This window comes from Rhinolophus hipposideros (assembly GCF_964194185.1).
Source record: "Rhinolophus hipposideros genome assembly, chromosome: 13".
Classification (NCBI taxonomy): Eukaryota; Metazoa; Chordata; class Mammalia; order Chiroptera; family Rhinolophidae; genus Rhinolophus; species Rhinolophus hipposideros.
Window position 1 is genome coordinate 39559184 of NC_138059.1, and position 17311 is coordinate 39576494.

Here is a 17311-nt window from a genome sequence, read left to right on the forward strand (position 1 = left end):
TTTCCCACAGCACTTTTGCTCTGACCTGCTTATCTTCCATTGTTAGGTAGCTTGCCTAAGCTGAATTGGAGGCACGGGGTTGTTTTTTTTTCTTTTCTTGACCTCCTTGTCACAGTCATCAGTGGAAACTAAAGCTACGAAGTTACAGTTAGTGAGTAAGAGGATGCATAATCTGGAAAATTCTCCTGAAAAATACTAACCAATTGCAAAGGGAAAATGGTAACTTTATAGCAGACATGGTGACTTTATGGCAGGTGATGAAGGTTAATATCACCAGTGGTTGGACAGGTAGACATCATGGATATCATGTGTCCCCTGATGTGATGCAATGCAGAGAATAGCATTTTGTTTTGTTTTGTTTTTTGTTTTTTGTGGTTTCCTTCCAAGCATGTCCTAATTATGAAGGAAGATTAGATGGATCACCCTACAGATTAGAGGATCACCTTATATATTATAAGGTCTATAATCAATTTATCACTTATTTTGAAAATGAAAAAATGAAAATTAAAGGCCTACAAATTTGATAATGGTATACAGAAGTTCACTATAATCCAAGAATAAAGAACGCCTCAGAAAATATGCATCTTGTTACATACAAATGAACCAATTTTTATGATCGCAAGCTCCCTATGTATACCCTTATTTTAGCATTTATTCTGTTGTTTTGCAAATACTTGGTATTTGCCTGCTATCCACGAGACTATACTGGAGAGGAATTTCTGCTTTGTTCATCAAGACCCCAAATTCCACCCTCATCATGGCTATCTTCACATCCCTCCTAATAACTTCCACATTTTTAGCAATCAGATCTTAGCCTGTCCACCCCAAGCTCTGCTGGAATACTGAGTATCCTCAATGCTTATCAACTACCTCCTAGTCAGTCATCTAACTTCTATTCTCTTGGATTTGTGACCTCTTCAGTTCTAATTCATCCACTTATTTCTCATTTTACATCCCAGATGTTGTTATCACCAGCAGCTGTTGCAAAGGCTCTAACTCTATGACACTATACTCTCATCTACAAATAAGGAACCTGGCTGGATATGAATAATCCTCATTTCTCCAGTGACTACCACGTACAGGCACTGTGAGGCAGGTATTATTATTATGCCCAATTTACAGACAATAAAACTGAAGTTTAGAAATGTTAACTAAGTCCAAAGATAAAAAACTAATGACTGGTAAAGACAGGGTTGAAATCTAGATTCTGTGGTGCTCTTAACTATATTAGACTGCATTCTTGATAGGATCTATAAAGGACCTTTCCAGCTTAAGCATTCTGAGCTAAGGTGGAGAAAACAGTAACTGAACTTATAAATTATAATGCTGAGTTGTTAATCTAATCTTTCTAAGACTGATAATTTCTGTTTTAAAGTGATTTATAGATAAATGTTTCTCATTTTAGTCCCAGATTAATTAATACCAAAGAAACACAGAAAGATCCTTAACAATGAAACAAAAATTTTAAACATACTCACAAGTTCTCCGTAACGTGCAGTTGAAATCACACGTGGAGGAAAATCCCCTGTGCTGCTGAAACACAATCCCCCTGTCTTAATAAATAAACAAACAAACAAGTAAATAAAACAGGTTATGGAACAGTATAAGCAATTTAATTTAAAAATATATACTTTATCAATTTGATTAGCCTTACTAAAATGTTAGGTTCTGAACACGCACAGGACCTGCTGGTATTAATGAATGTTGGCTCACAACGGATACACCTGTCAATATAATGAAAATAATTTTTTAAATGTTAATAAATTATACTAAACCTAATTTAATCAGGAACTTGTTTTCCTAAACACTAGTTTAGAATAGATTCATTCAGTTTAGCAATTACTTGTAATAAAGAAAACAAGTTAAAAATATTAACACTGATCTGAATATTTTATACTACTCCTAGTATTACAAGGCAAGGTATAAATAAATACAATTAATGGATAATAGGAGAGTATTCTTTTGAATACCTTCCCACATGGAATGTAAAGAGAAGAACAATGAATAGCAAAGATGGTTAAGTCACTCAATTAACAAAAGAGCCCAACAAACTCACATAAATGAAACCCAATCCATTTTTATAAGTATTTAGAGCAAATATACTTTCCTTATTTTATCTGCAACAAAGCAAAGAGGTTAACATATGCTGAAAAGAAAAACATATCTACTTCTTATCAAACCTACAACCAACACTTTTAAAGTCTATTTATCATCTTAGTTTATTTTAGGAAAATACTTTTTATTTTTCACTAATGAATGACATAAAGGGAAGGAGAGCACTGGACTAGTTAAGAGACACTGATGGGTTTATATAGGTATTCATTACTTGCAAGATAGAGTAGGTAGGAGGAGAGGCTGGGGCATGGCACAGAACTCAAACTAGGCTCAGGGAGGTAATAGAGGGGAAGGCTTGGAGATCAGCCCAGTAGTCCTTATTTGGGTGTTACAACCCAAGTCAGCTGAGAGAAAAGATGACCCAACACTAAGTATCCCCAGGAGAACCTGCTCAAGTATTTTCTACCTTAAACGTGAAAATTGAAGAGAAAACTGTGCTTTGAGGGAAGTCATCATGTAGTCTCTACAACTGAAGAAGTTGGAATAGGAATAATGTGTTTGAGTTATAGAGAGAGAGGGGTGTGTGTGTGGCATACAGATACGCATGCATAGAGGTAAAACAGGAAGTGACAGAGAATAGGGCTATAAATCAGGGTAACTGAATTATTATGTTTATCATTATATTTATTAATATATTTTATTATGTAATATATATAAAGCATAGTACCTGGTATATAGTAAGTATGCTGTAAATAGAAGTCACTGTTATGTACTATGTATTATATTAGATTATGTATAAGCTACATAATAGCAAATAAAAATAGCTACCTTTTACTGAGCACTTAAGCTGTAGCACTATGCTAAAAATTTAATATATTTACTTCTAAGCTATAACAGCCTATGAAGTAGATAGTATATACCCATTCTAAAGACAAGGAGACTGACTTATTGAGTTATCCATAGTTAAGAACTGATAAGACACTGACACAACATTTGAACGCTAGTCTGTCTTATTCTCTGGGCCCCAGCTTCTTTAGCTGTTAATGTCTACTTCTGTCTTTCCTTGTGAGGAGCAAATGGAAACTGCTTTATAAAAGTACAGATTCTACATAAATATGATATTAATGAAGTCAGCACCCAACACACTGCTTACCTGTTTCCTAAAGCATTTGTTACTGTAAAAGAGTTTTCATTTTCATCACAGAGCTTACAAATTGCTTGAGACAACACCGTTCCATTAACATCTCGTTCCACTAAACAATTTAGAAACAAAATTAAGATGTAACGATCCTCAACATATGTGTTTAGTAAAACCCACTTGTAATTATTCTAATAGTTCTCAAAACACCTTATTTGAATAAAAGGCATGTTAAGCACCTCCATAAAAAAGAAAAGTGAAACCTTCCTAATTCACATAAAAAAAAAGAGAAACTAATTTTCCAAAGCATCATAACAATAATATTTTTTTCCAAAAATGTTCTTACCTCTTACCTGTGTTTCCGTTTCACTGGGTATGGGAAAATGTAGTCACACAGCAACCTAGCAGTCTGTCCCCTCCAATCTTTCCTTAGGGAAAGGTGACCCTGTGGGATGGTCCCTCATTGGGGTTGAGTTTATGCTACTCTAAGTCTCCATGTTTGGACCTTGTAAGCAGGGTCTGCAGTCAAAGACGGGTAAGTTTTCTCACGGGAGAAACAACCTAAGCCAGACGGGACCCCCCTAGGACCCCCAAGAGCTAATGTAAAGTTAGGAGGTAGCTGTGCCTCTCCTTCTGAGAAGCTGCTGACGCATGCCTCAACTGTTGTCCTTTGCCCTCAGGTGTAATGGACCCATTAGAACAATAGCATCTCGCCCCTCCTGTTTGGCTCATGGAATAATCTTATCTTGTGAGACTTGTTCCCCCAGGGATTGTATACACCACACCTTGGTCATTTGGGGGATGGTATGCATCGGTTGCTTTGGGACAATTATGGGATTTGGAATGAATGATTATTGTATGGTGTAAGAGTTTCACAGACCCTGCCCTTAATCATGTGATTTCTATTGTGAAAAATCAATAAATACCCACGGTGACCCGATCTCGGGGCTCCAGTCCCTTGAGGCTGTGAGTCCCTTGGTCCTCTGTGGTTTAACTATATTTGAGTCTCTGTCTCTTTATGATAGTTTAACCCTCGCCGCCTCCCTCGCCTTCCCACGGCTTGTGTTGTGCAGGACGCAACAGGAAAACAAGCATTTTCATAGACTGTTGATAAGTTTTGCAACTTAGAGGGCTTTCAGTAGTATCTATTAAAATTTTAAATTCACATACCCTACAACATTACAATTTCATTTTTAGACACCTAACCTACAGAAACACTTGTACATGTGTATAAGGATATTCATCGAAGCGTTATTTATCAGAACAACCTAAATATTTAAAATAGCAAAATGGTGGTACACATCCATGCTATGAAATACTATGGGGTGGATTAAAAAGAATGAGGTAGATCTAACAGATCTTACTGTTAAGTAAAAAAAGTACGCTATAAAACAGTATTTTTGGTATGAAATATTTATATAAAAATACCGCTTATATTTTCTATGGCTAAGCATCTATCTGTATTTTAAAAACAGAAAGAAAAAAGATTCTAGAAGGACACACAACAAAATGATAACAATTACTTTGGGGTGGAGGGAGTAATAGAGAATCGGCATTGGGAAAAATAGTTAAAGACCATTAGTCCCAATCATAATGTTACCCATAATGTTTTAAGCTTTCACAAGGTAGTAAAAACAATTTTAACAGAAGTAAAGTTGAACAACTTGTTCCTCCTACAGTTATCCTAGCCTGTCTCAGCAACTCCATTTGACCATGTACTCAGGCCCCAGTACTTAGAGTCTCTTCATGTTTCACATTAAAAAAATAAAATTAAAATTAGAAAATAAATCTAAAAATCCTGTCAGCTCTCTCTTCAAAATATATCCAGAAGCTGAATTATTCTCTACTTCCAGAACTATTCCCCTGGCCCAGTGCCATCATCTATCACCTGGACATTTGTGACAGTTTCCTAACTGGAACCCTGGTTCTATTCTAGAATGAGCCTTTTAAATACTAAATGTGATCATTTCACTCTTCTGAAAGTCTTCTATCTCACACAGGTTAATTTCCAAGGTCACTATTGTAGTCTATAAGGCCTTACATGATCTGCACACCATTATCCCAATTTTTCAGACACATTTGCATCCGCTTTCCTCCTTGGTCAGCCACATTAGTGTATTGCTGATCCTTGAACATGCCGAGTATGTCCCGATCTTAGGACCTTTGCACTTGCTATTCCCTCATTTCCTCTGAATGAGTTCCCCATGGAACTCATTCATGGCTTTGTCCCTCACTTCCTTCAAGTCTTTGCTCAGATGTCACCTTTCCAGACGGGTCTTCCAAGATCATGCATGTAAAATAACACCCTGTGCTCTCTCCCTTGCCCTGCCTTATTTGTCCTCATAGTGCTTATTACCACCTGGCATATACCTATTCATTTGTTAACTCTCTTTCTGTTGCTACTAGAATGTAAGTTTGATTCATTCTTTTATCCCAGTACCTAGCATGTGGTGCTCAATAAACTTCCTTTTTAATTAGAAAGATTTAAAATTGGGAGGTTTCATATAAAAATTTTGTATTTCTGGCATCCCTTAAAAAAATAGGAAAATCTGGTTTCATGGGATCCATGTTCTTACATGATGACAGTCTGTTGGAGCTGAACTGGGGCTAGCTACTGCCTTTTAGCTTAAATGCTCTTTAGTTGAATGAAGTTTTAAAATTCATTTTAGCTTTTTATCAACAAATATTTATGAATAAATGAATTAAGTATAATGACACTTCTATGAATATTTTCAAGGATTTATAGACATAGAAATACATAAAGCATTCCTGGAAGAATATAAAAGAAACTTAATAGTTGGTCACATTTGAGGACTGGGACTAGGAGTAAGAGTAAGATGAAAAGAACCCTTAGTTGTGGGTTGTTTTTTTTTTTAAACTTTTATTTGTGTTTTTCCAGGACCCATCAGCTCCAAGTCAAGTAAGTAGTTGTTTCAATCTAGTTGCAGAGCGTGCAGCTCACAGTGGCCCATGTGGGGATCGAACCGGCAACCTTGCTGTTAGGAGCACCGCGCTCTAAATAAATGACTATCTGGCCACCCCGCCCCCCCTTAGTTTTTATTTTGTATTTTTCTACACTATTTAAATTTCTAACCTTATGTATGCATTACTTTAATTTTATAACATAAAATTTTACGTGGAAGTTGAAAAATACAGATATATGTATTCTTAAATGGTAGATCTACATGTGCTCTTATGGAATTATCTCCAAAATGCACTGCATGTAAACACGCCAAAATATTTGCATATATATATTTAAAAACTTTGAAAGGAAAGAGAAGAAATAATTAATTACCTTAAGGTAAGTTCTGGGAAATGAAATAGGTGAGGGGTATCAATGTTCACTCTCATTTTATAGCTTCATGAATATTTGGTATTTTTAATGGTATGTACTTACTGTGTTAATAATTTTTTTAAAATTATTTATCTGATTGCCTGGGCACTTTTTTCTTATATCAGAAATATATATTTCTGAAGAGTTGGGAGAAGCTATGCAAGAAGTAAGATGTACCCCTCTTTCTATCCATTCTCCCACTCTTCCACAACCCCTCTTGCAAATCCATGAAGAAATTAGCAGCAAAAGTTCAAGTTGGCTCTAAGGAGCTCACATCATTGAGAATTTTAAATATGCAACAGTAGCCTCTAAAATAGTGAAACACTGTTTTCACAGCTATCACCCAGGCTTAAGAGGTCACTAGGTATTCGAGGCCACTGTTTAGATCCCCTGGCATCTAGCCTTCATTCTCAGCAACTCACTAAAACTGCAAATTTAGCCTCAGTGATTTCTGACTGTCAAAAATAATTGCAGTAACTCAGTCACATTGACTGCTCCAAAGTATTTGAACCTAAAGGCCATCATCTCATTCACCCCCACTTCGAAATCCCAGAGATAGTTTTGATTTTTCCCTTTTTCTCATACCATATTCCTTCACTCATCTAGGTCTATTATCCTTTGAACACTTCTAGCATCTACTCCTTTGTGTAGAATTTTGTCTTAACTCTATTCCACATCAAGACTGTAAAATTTTTCCTATTTTTATGAACTTTCATAGATTCATATTTAATATTTAAATACTTGACTGACCTCAAATTTATTTTTAAGGAATAAGGGTAGAAACCCAAATTAGTGTTTTCCCAAATACAGGTTATTAATCAGTATTTTCTCCACTGATATAAAATGCCACTTTTATCCCATACTACATTCCCATATCAATTGGATCTATTTTGATTCTCTACTTTAAGATCCACCCACCAGTCTGTATTACCAATATGTCAGTCATACATGTTATTACAGTACCTAAAAAATGTGCATAATATCTGATGGAGTTGTTTTCTCTTTCCTTTTTCATAATTTTCTTGGCTTTTCACATATTTTACTAGATAAACTTTAGAATTCAGTTTGTGCAGTCCCTAAAACAAACAAAATCCTACTAGAATTAGGGTTCCTTTAAATGAATAAACTGCTATTAAGAGAGCTGACATCTTTATAATATTTAATCTTTGCATTCAAAAATGAAATATGTATTTCATTTACTAAAGCCTCCCTCTGTGTACCTCAGTAGCATGCAAACATTTCTTCAATTAATTTATCTTGTATATTTCTTCAAAAGTTTACCTTGGTTTTTTTTCTTTTTTCACCTCGGTGTTTTTTTCTTTTTTTGTTGCTACTGTTGATGAGATTTTCCTTCACAGTTTCCAAAACATTATTGTTTCGATAGAAGGCTACTAATTTTAGGATATTAACTTTGTATCTAGAAACCTTTACCCTTTATAATTTTTACTGATTCCTTTGGGTTTTCTAAACATACAATAAAATCATTGGAAATTAATGATTTTTACTTTCTCCTTTTTAATTATTCTATTACCTATTTCTTTCATTTACCTAAGTGCATTATTTACATCTTTATCTGGGTCCTGACATTAAAAGGAATGCTTATAATTTTTCCCTGTTAAGCATCATGTTGGCTTACGTTGAAACACATATATTTTATCACATTATACTAAGGAAATATTCATCTAATCCTACATTATTAAGAAGAAACAAAATTTTTTAATCAGGTAGAGTTTTCACCCTCTTCCCAATGCTTGCTACAGTTTCAAACATCATTAAATTTTGAATTAAAAAAAAAACTGCAAAAAAATCACCATGCTATTTCAATTAACACCCTCATCAAAAACAAACACAAATGAATATCTGTTACTATTTCCTAAGAAATCTATTTCTTACCTAAAATATGGCCAGTGGGACAGTGGCATTTTCCTTCTGCAGTTAAACCACCAGGACAAGAAATGCAATTCCAGCCATCTTTGGTAACACCTTTCTAAATTTAAAAAAAAAAAAAAATATATATATATATATATGTGACATATATGTATGTATGTGTGTATGTATGTAAAAAATGTGTGTATGCATGTGTGTATGTGTGTATGTGTACATGTATATGTGTGTATGAGTATGTGTATGTATGTAAAAATATGTATGTGTGTGTATGTGTGTATGCACGTGTGTATGTACATAAAATATATGTATATATGTGACATATATGTATGTATGTGTGTATGTATATGTATGTACATACTCACCTGGTATGACCAACAATTACAGTGAAAGTTTAAATAAAGAAAACTTATTACAGTAAAAGACATATTGCCATTAATGCCCCTCAAAATACTTCCCCTTGCTTCGATCACACTAATCCCTTTGATCTTGCCACTTTCTGAAGCAGTTCTGGAAGTCCTCTTTCCTAAGTGCCTTTAGTTGAGCTGTTGTGACTTCCTTGATGTCTTGAATCAATTTGACTTTGGTAAAGAGCCAGAAGATGAACAGTGCCAGATCCAGTGAATAAGGTGGATGAGGACACACCATGTATTTATTTGACAGAAATTGTCAAGCCAGAAGTGATGTGTGACACTTTCCGTTGTGATCACAAAATACAGTAAATGTTGCTGCCAAGTGCCATCCAACAGAAAGGCAGGGATCTTCAATACAGGAAGCAGCGTGTCAAACCTTAGTAACAGTGTGTAACAAGTTTCAACTTGTTCAGTGCATTCAGTCGGGTGTGAGCTATGGTTGAGAGAAGATGTATTTTAAAGTGTGCCATAAACCACCCTCCATCATGACAAGGCTCCATGTCACACATCACTTCTGGTATGGTAATTTCTGTGAAATAAAAACAATACAGTGTATCCTCATCATACCTTATTCAACGGATCTGGCACCGTGCGACTTTTGGCTCTTCCCCAAAGTCAAAATAATTCAGGATATTGAGGCAGCCACGACAGAGCAATTAAAGACACTTGTAAAAGAGGACTTCTAGAACTGCTTCAGAAAGTGGCAAGAACAATAGATAAGTGTGTTCGAAGCAAGGGGCAGTATTTTGAGGGGGATTAACGGCAATGTGTCTTTTACTCTAATATTTTTTTTATTTAAACATTCACCGTATTGTTTGATCACACCTCATATATACAAGTATATACCAGGGGTGCCAAAAAAATGTACAGCTAACTCCCATATAACACGATTGTTAGGTTCCTAAAAAATGCCGTGTTATGTGAATCCATGTTATACGAAACAAAGAACTAGTACAAAAAAGGGGGTTAGGTTCCCAAAACTAAAAAAAATTACTATTATATTTTTATAATTAAGAGAAATATCTTTACTAAAGCAATTTTCACCAAAAGTATAACATTAATATGTATTAAATAATGTTTTCTTCATCATCACTACTAACCTTTTATTACGTTCTGTGTTGTTTGGGGATTTCCCTAATTTCAAATGAGATATTTTTTGTTCTTAAAAGCTCTTATAACACTCCGTCTTGTTCAGGGATATCTCTAATTCTCAAACCGTGTTAGAGTGATACCATGTTCTAGGATGCCATATTGTATGAGGGTTTTCCCCAATTCTTCTTTTTTTTTATTGGGGAAAGCGTACAGGACTTTATTGGGGAACAGTGTGTACTTGCAGGCCTTTTTTCCAAGTCATGTTGTTGTCCTTTTTCAATCTTAGTTGTGGAGGGTGCAGTTCAGCTTCAAGTTGTTGTCCTTTCAGTCTTAGTTGTGGAGGGCACAGCTCAGCTACAGGTGCAGTTGCGGTTGCTAGTTGCAGGGGGCGCAACCGACCAGCCCTTGTGGGAGTCGAACCTGCAACCTTGTGGTTGAGAGGATGCGCTCCAACCAACTGAGCCATCAGGGAGGCAGCCAACTCAAGATGCCCTGTTCAATTTCAGTTGCAGGGGGCAGAGCCCACCATCCCTTGGGGGACTCGAGGAATTGAACTGGGAACCTTGTGGTTGAGAGCCCACTGGCCCATGTGGGAATCGAACCGGCAGCCTTCAGAGTTAGGAGCATGGAGCTCTAACCGCCTGAGCCACCAGGCCGGCCAGGTTTTCCCCAATTATTGAACCGTGTTATTTTAGTGCTGTGTTATACAGGGGTTGCCTGTATATACTTTTTAAGAGATGTTAATACTTTGGTCAACATTGTTCAAGCAGTAGTTTGCCATTATCAGAAGTGTCTGGATGATGACGGTAACCACTTTGAGCACCTCTTGTAATTGCAGAAGTCAAATGGGACTTGTATTCATCTTTTGTTATTGGTATATATTAATACAGTTTTTTCCTTTCTTAAAATGTGTATACATTTTTTGAGCACCTTCTGTATTTATATGCATTATTATATATACATATTTTTTTCTCCTTCTTAATTGATCATGTTAAGTACAAAAAAGCCAGAATAGTATAATTTGCAGCAGATACTCAAAGAAATAATACACATATGAGCTATATAAAAATTTAGTGGATAGTCAATTTGTGCTTATATTCCAAAATTAATATCACATTACAACTATGTATTGACCACTATTAACTTGGGGCAATAATTCTTTCTTCTTCATAATTTTCAGTTCAAATGAGTCCTTACTTTCATAATTAATAATGTCATTCAGTTTTGCTATTTACAAAGATTAAACAACAAAATTCAACAGGATTTAATAAACACAGGCAATTAATAGTTTAGTCTTACCTGTTCTAAAATAAATATTCTAATTTTTAAAAATTCAAATACATAGCTTTTTAAAATTAAGTTATATTCAAAATGGATGAATATTATGGCATATAAATGATATGCAAACAAAGATGTTAAAATTAAGTTAAGAGAATATTTCCTTCTAAGCATTAACTGTAATAGTAAAGGTTTTTGATAAAATGTGACATCATTGGACTTATATTACATGATTTAGGAAAAACCTGGGACGAAAATACAGTAATTATATTACAAACATGGATGTAACCAAAATTGTGGAGAACAATGGCAATAACAAACAATGCCACAAATTATTTTAAGTTTTGGTTGAAAAACTGGATATATCAAAAATACTCCTATACTTGTACATTTATATAGGACTATTTAAAAATCATGTTATCTTAGTAATGTCACTGATAAAAAAATCTGCTTTGGCACCATTTCATATTAGCGACTATCACAGATAATTCAGCTAGGGTTAATATTTCCAAAAATATAAAATAAGTATCAAAATGATCACCAAACCTATAAGTAATAGCCAGAAAGTAGGATAACTGGTAATTTTATATTAAAGTCCCAGATTCAATGCTTTTTTAATATAGTAATGAGAAATAACATTACTCTACAAGTCAGAACTGGCAAACAGAGACTCCTAATTATCCAAACAATTGAAGTGTATTTCTATTAATTAAGAATCTTCATATATAGTAACAATTTACTAATTTTCCAAAAATTATGATAAAATAAAATGACTAACAAAACAGCAAGGTATTATGTAACCATTTTAGTGATGCAATTGGCATTTCTTATCACACCTTATGAACTTATCACACCTTATTTATCATTATGAACATCAATAATTATATAAAACTGTTGACACATAGGTCTAAGACACTGAACTCAAATGTGTACCAGTCAAAAGATACACACATCCCAAATTGAGCTATAATGTATCATTTATTATTTTTCTTTATAACTGAGTTACTCTCAGTTACAGGATTTTTTTGTGGTTTTTTTGGATTTCAGGTTTTAAAATGTAAAGCAATACATTCCCTTTTTTTCCAAGTTTGCATAAAATTTCACTGATCTCCCCAAAATTATTCCAGTAAAAACAAAGTTATCTTAATAATTTTGAAGTTTGTGGCAAAATATTATAGTACAGCATAAATAGTTTAAAAAAAAAGACATTTTATTTACTACTTTTTACAGTAAAATTATTTAAAGATAAATACTCCATACCATGTTTTCCGGGCACTTCTTACAGATAATATCAGGTCCTCCATTATTGGCAATCATCTGAAATCCTGGTATACACACACATGAAGTTCCTAAAAAGAAAAGAGCCAATTTTGACCTTGGAAAATAAAAATAAAACTCCAAGACAGGGAAACTTAATAATTCTTAAGATCTGGAAAAGCAGTATAGTAGCTAAGAGCAAGACTGTTAACCCAGTACTCAGAACCCAGTACTGTCTGGGTTCAAACTTGGAAACATACTCCTTGGGCTCTAATCTTGATATCTTGATTCTGCTACATAGCTGTGTGACCTTGAGCAGTTACTGAACTTTTCTGTGCTCTGACTTCCACTCTGATAAAACGGGAGGAGGAGGGGGTGGACCTACCTCATAGGATTAGTATATTAAATTAGTTTTATATGTAAAGGTCTTACAATGTATGTGGCACACAGTAAGAATTATGTTTGCTACCATTTTAAGTGCAAGCATAACTAAAGTACTAAATTATGTAACTATGAAACAAATAATCAAACTATTGATTAACTCTTATGGGAAATTTTACATTTCTGCTTCACCCAACCACACACATATATTCAATGAATTTAAATTTACTTTGTCAAAACAAAATCTTATTAGGAAAATTACAGATTCAAATAAATCACCATATTCCTCTGTTTGCACCGATAATAAACATTTTAAGATAATTACTATTCAATTTGCTGGATAGGTAGGACAGCACTCTAAAGAAGCATGAAATGGAAAATTAGCACCCACAGAAATCTATATAGCAGAATATGATATCTGGGTTCATAATTATGAAACTAACAACATACACTTCAGAGCCTGTGAAATTCTCATTCGTATTTCCTCTCCTGAGGAGACTGACCTGTCCTATATGATAACATAATAAGGATATGTCAAATTTAAAGATGGCAGAAAGTTAATACCACGGTGACCAAATTGAGATTGAAAAGAGCTTAGACTTTAGAATATGGGAAAAGTCTTCCAAGCTGTTTCAGTGAGGAAAACCACCCTGCTTCCCTGAAAATAAGACCTAGCCGGACAATCAGCTCTAATGCATCTTTTGGAGCAAAAATTATTTTTTTAAGTAAAATTTTTACATATAGTAAACTAAGACCGGGTCTTATATAATATAGTATAGTATAATATATAATGCCAGTCTTATATTAATTTTTACTCCAAAAGACTCACTAGAGCTGATTGTCCGGCTAGGTCCTATTTTTGGGGAAACACGGTAGGACCAAATGATAGATGTTTCAAGAAAAAAAAATTAAGCTGAAAGAGACTTTAAGGGTAATCAGTAATATTAAATAATAAAAGGGATAAGTACTAAGGTAATCTGTAATGGACACACCCGTATAGTGTAAATACATAGGGTGAGACTGAGGGCAGACACACAAGTTCTTCCAGTCCCCAATTTAGGTGACAAAGAGAGCATTACAACTTCACCTGGACTTCAGTTTCCTTATCTGTGAAATGAGAAGACTGAACCTGCTCAAGGTTAAGATCCCTTCCAGCTCTACGTTTCTGGGATTTAAAAAGCAAGATAAAGAGTTAATCAAAGCTTACAAAGAGCTCATTTGCATTCCCTCCCCAACCTGTTCTGTTCTGTCACTTGCTCCTCTGCATCTCAGATCACTTCTCTATTTTTGCCTGCCTTAGACAGGCGTCTTTCTAGGTGCTCCCTAAAGACCCCTCCGCTGAGGAGTAGGGGTCTGGCTCAGAGAATTAATTATTGGCAACCGCTCATGGGGTAGCAGATGCGGGATTCCCCAAAATTCACGTGCAAGCTTCAATCTTCCGAGGAAATCCTCTCAGGCGTTGGAAGTTAACTTTTCTGAAATATTATTTCCACAGACGACAAGGTGTTTCAGCGACGCCTGGGACTGGGCGCAGCACCAACGCGGGAGCTTTACTTTGGCCAGGGCCCATCCCAAACCATCTCACCTCGGGCGTCCTGCCTTTGGTTGGCTCCACAGCGGACACAGGAGAGAGCAGAAATATCGAAATACTGGTTGTGGCCGCACGTCTCCGGCTGCCGGAAAGGGAAGGAGAGAGTCTGGGCCTGTGAGAAGCAAGGGAGGATCAACAGGAAAAATACAGTCACAACCAAGACCGAAAAGGTGGACCAAGACGCCATTGCCTCCCCAGCTCCACCGCCACCCGTCACCATAGTGCAGACGCGCACTCTCGCGGCGCCCCATCAGCCTTTGCGGCTACTCCGCAGAGCCGATTGGACAATTCCGGTCAGGGGTTCCTGAAGTGCCTACCAACGCTGTTTGAGGGCTATGTTTCCAAAGCCGCGGGAAGCTGGCTGGTGAGAAAGAGGACCAAGCTAACCCTGGAGTCTGGAAAGCGCAACCCGCTATTTAAAACATTTGTTTCAAACTCTGGGATGAGGCGACCCATTAGCAAATCAGTTAAGTGATCAGTTAAGTGGTCGGGAAATAAAATACCACATGAAGAAAATACCAAATTGTATGATATAAATTAAGAGTAAGCATTGTTTCATTAAACTGTTAAATGACATTTACATCAGAATTTATCCAGACGGGCTCATTTTCGTGTTAAAGGAGACATTCCAACATTGTATTTGTCAAAAACATTTGTTAGGAAAGGAGGCAAAACACTGATACGCAATGCTGGAAGACTGGCTAAAGAATAAAAAAAAGACATTTCTTGCCAGACCTTTCTTTGTGTTTTTGTGTTTCTGCTTTCCTTGTTTTGAGCATAGAAAATAGTGTACATAAAATGAGATCACCTTTAACCTACTTGTGAATAAAGAAAAAAACCTAATTTTTTAAAATCAAATTTATACATACATGTATGTTGTCTTTCAAAGCAGTCAACCTTGGCAGCTATTAGCCCCAAAACATTGTAGAATTATCTTCACAGCTAGTTTATAGATCTTAAAAGACAATTTTATTTCTTAATATTTAAATCTCACTTCTGTTATTGTATATATATTTTTTGATTGCTATATTTTTGTTCTACCCTCCCCCACAAATAAAATTACTTGGCATATTTTTAAGCCACCTTATTAATCAGTAGCAGCTTGAAATGACTTTCGGCTTTCTCAAAAAATAAATTTTGTAGGAAAAATGATTTGTCACTATTAAAGAAAATAGCACATAATATTTTCAATGCATATAGAAAATGCATCTAAGGAAGTTAGATAAGTTTAACCATTGACCATATTATTAGACCTAGTATTTCTCATAAGATCTTTTTCCCACAAGACCAGCATTCACTTAGTCACTAATATCTATGACACAGGAGGTGTATGTTCTGAAAATGCTTAAAGAGAAATTATAAAAAACGTTTTTGAGTAATTACTGTGTTATTGGAGTGTCTAATTTGAACTGGAAATCACTTACTGAATATGATTTTTAAAAAAACATGACTGTAAATGTTAATGGGGACTCAAAGGGTTTGGTCAGAATAGTTGAGATTAATATGCAAGAGCTTCCTATGGGTGAAATTTAACTCTAGTCTTCCTTAATGAAGTGCATACTGTTATATGCTCTGTGGAAGGGATTGATGCAATGATATTTACTCATTGCCTACTATATAATTAAAACAAAAAAGCTCCCATTCATGATGGTCTTCTTTGTGTCCAACACTGTGCACTAACTTTAACTCTTCATAATAACCCTTTGAGGAAATACTGTCTTTTTTTTATCCTTTTACAAGAACGGAAACTGAGGATTAAAAAAGCTGCATTTTAAGAAGTAGCGAATTAAAATTTATCTCCACCAGGTTCACTCCAAAACCTGTCATCTTTTCATTCTATTAAGTGGTTTCTTTGTGGAATAGATACAGAATAATTTTGGCATATTCTACATGTAGGACATACCTATTGTCTTTACTTAACAAGATGATACTATTATTATATACCACAGACAGTGGAAGTATGATTGTCTAAGACCTTTGGTCACTACACCTAACAAAATTGCCCCCAAAGAGCTAAATAGAGAGCTTATTTGTAGCAGAAGGATTCAAAATAGACACAGTTAAATTTGAGGTAACTGTAAATACTCTAGGTTCACAAGGACATAATACTATAGGTTCACAGTTAAATTTGAGATAACTGTAAATACTATAGGTTCACAAGGACAGCAGAAATTTGCTACAGGTAATAGAAGATAAGGTAGTTTCAGCCAGTTCATAGTGGCTTAAACATAAACAGGAGAAGCCTGGAGGTAGGTGCCCACTGGAGTTCATTTGATGATGTCAAAGTAATCTCTGCAGTTCTCTTAGCTTTTCCCTCTTGTATTGTGCTAAGTTTCTTGCATGCATCATCTCAATCTCTTAACAACCCTATAAACAGGCAGTGCAAGTATCCCCTTTTATCCCGCTTACATATATACCCAGTATCACCCAGCAAAAATGTGAAAGAGTTACACACAGAAGTGGATGAGACTAGGAGAACGTGGTTTAATGTCAGCTTAGGAAAAAGTGTAGCCCCCAAGAGTGAGATAATGGGATCAAAGAGGATAACAAATGTTTATTGAGCACCTAGAATGAGATAGGCTCTGCACCATACCTTACCTACATTATCAAATTAATCTAAACAACCTTACGAAACCTGTAATATTAATATCATCTTTTTTTATAGATGATTAAATGGAGGCACAAAGATTTTTTTTTAACTTACCTAAATGCAGAAATTGCATTTTACAGACAAAATCTTTGAATTATGGCAGTTTAACTCTTGGGCCTGCTTAATCACAATGCTATGTCTTCTAACAGTATAAATACTACAAAAAGGTGAAGGAGGCTGAGGATGGAGAAAAAGTCTTTGGGTTTGGCAATCATTAGTTACCTTTTAGGGCGCAATT

The 17311-nt window shown here is 35.3% G+C and overlaps 1 protein-coding gene across 4 annotated transcripts in view; it reads right to left on the reverse strand.

Annotated features, from left to right (window-relative positions):
- TMEM67 (transmembrane protein 67) overlaps positions 1-14680 on the reverse strand; it is a 69644-nt gene extending 54964 nt beyond the window's left edge. For all 4 annotated transcript variants that reach the window (XR_013994810.1, XR_013994811.1, XM_081071134.1 and 1 more), the window contains exons 1-6: positions 14418-14680; positions 12455-12543; positions 8421-8514; positions 3209-3308; positions 1655-1724; positions 1479-1553 (exon numbers count right to left, since the gene is read on the reverse strand). Coding sequence is in view for 2 of the 4 variants with exons in the window: in XM_081071134.1 (XP_080927260.1) it covers positions 1479-1553; positions 1655-1724; positions 3209-3308; positions 8421-8514; positions 12455-12543; positions 14418-14643 (654 nt within the window). In the remaining 2 variants the exon portion in view is untranslated. The remainder of the gene's footprint in view (positions 1-1478; positions 1554-1654; positions 1725-3208; positions 3309-8420; positions 8515-12454; positions 12544-14417) is intronic.
- Between the last annotated feature and the right edge of the window lie 2631 nt (positions 14681-17311).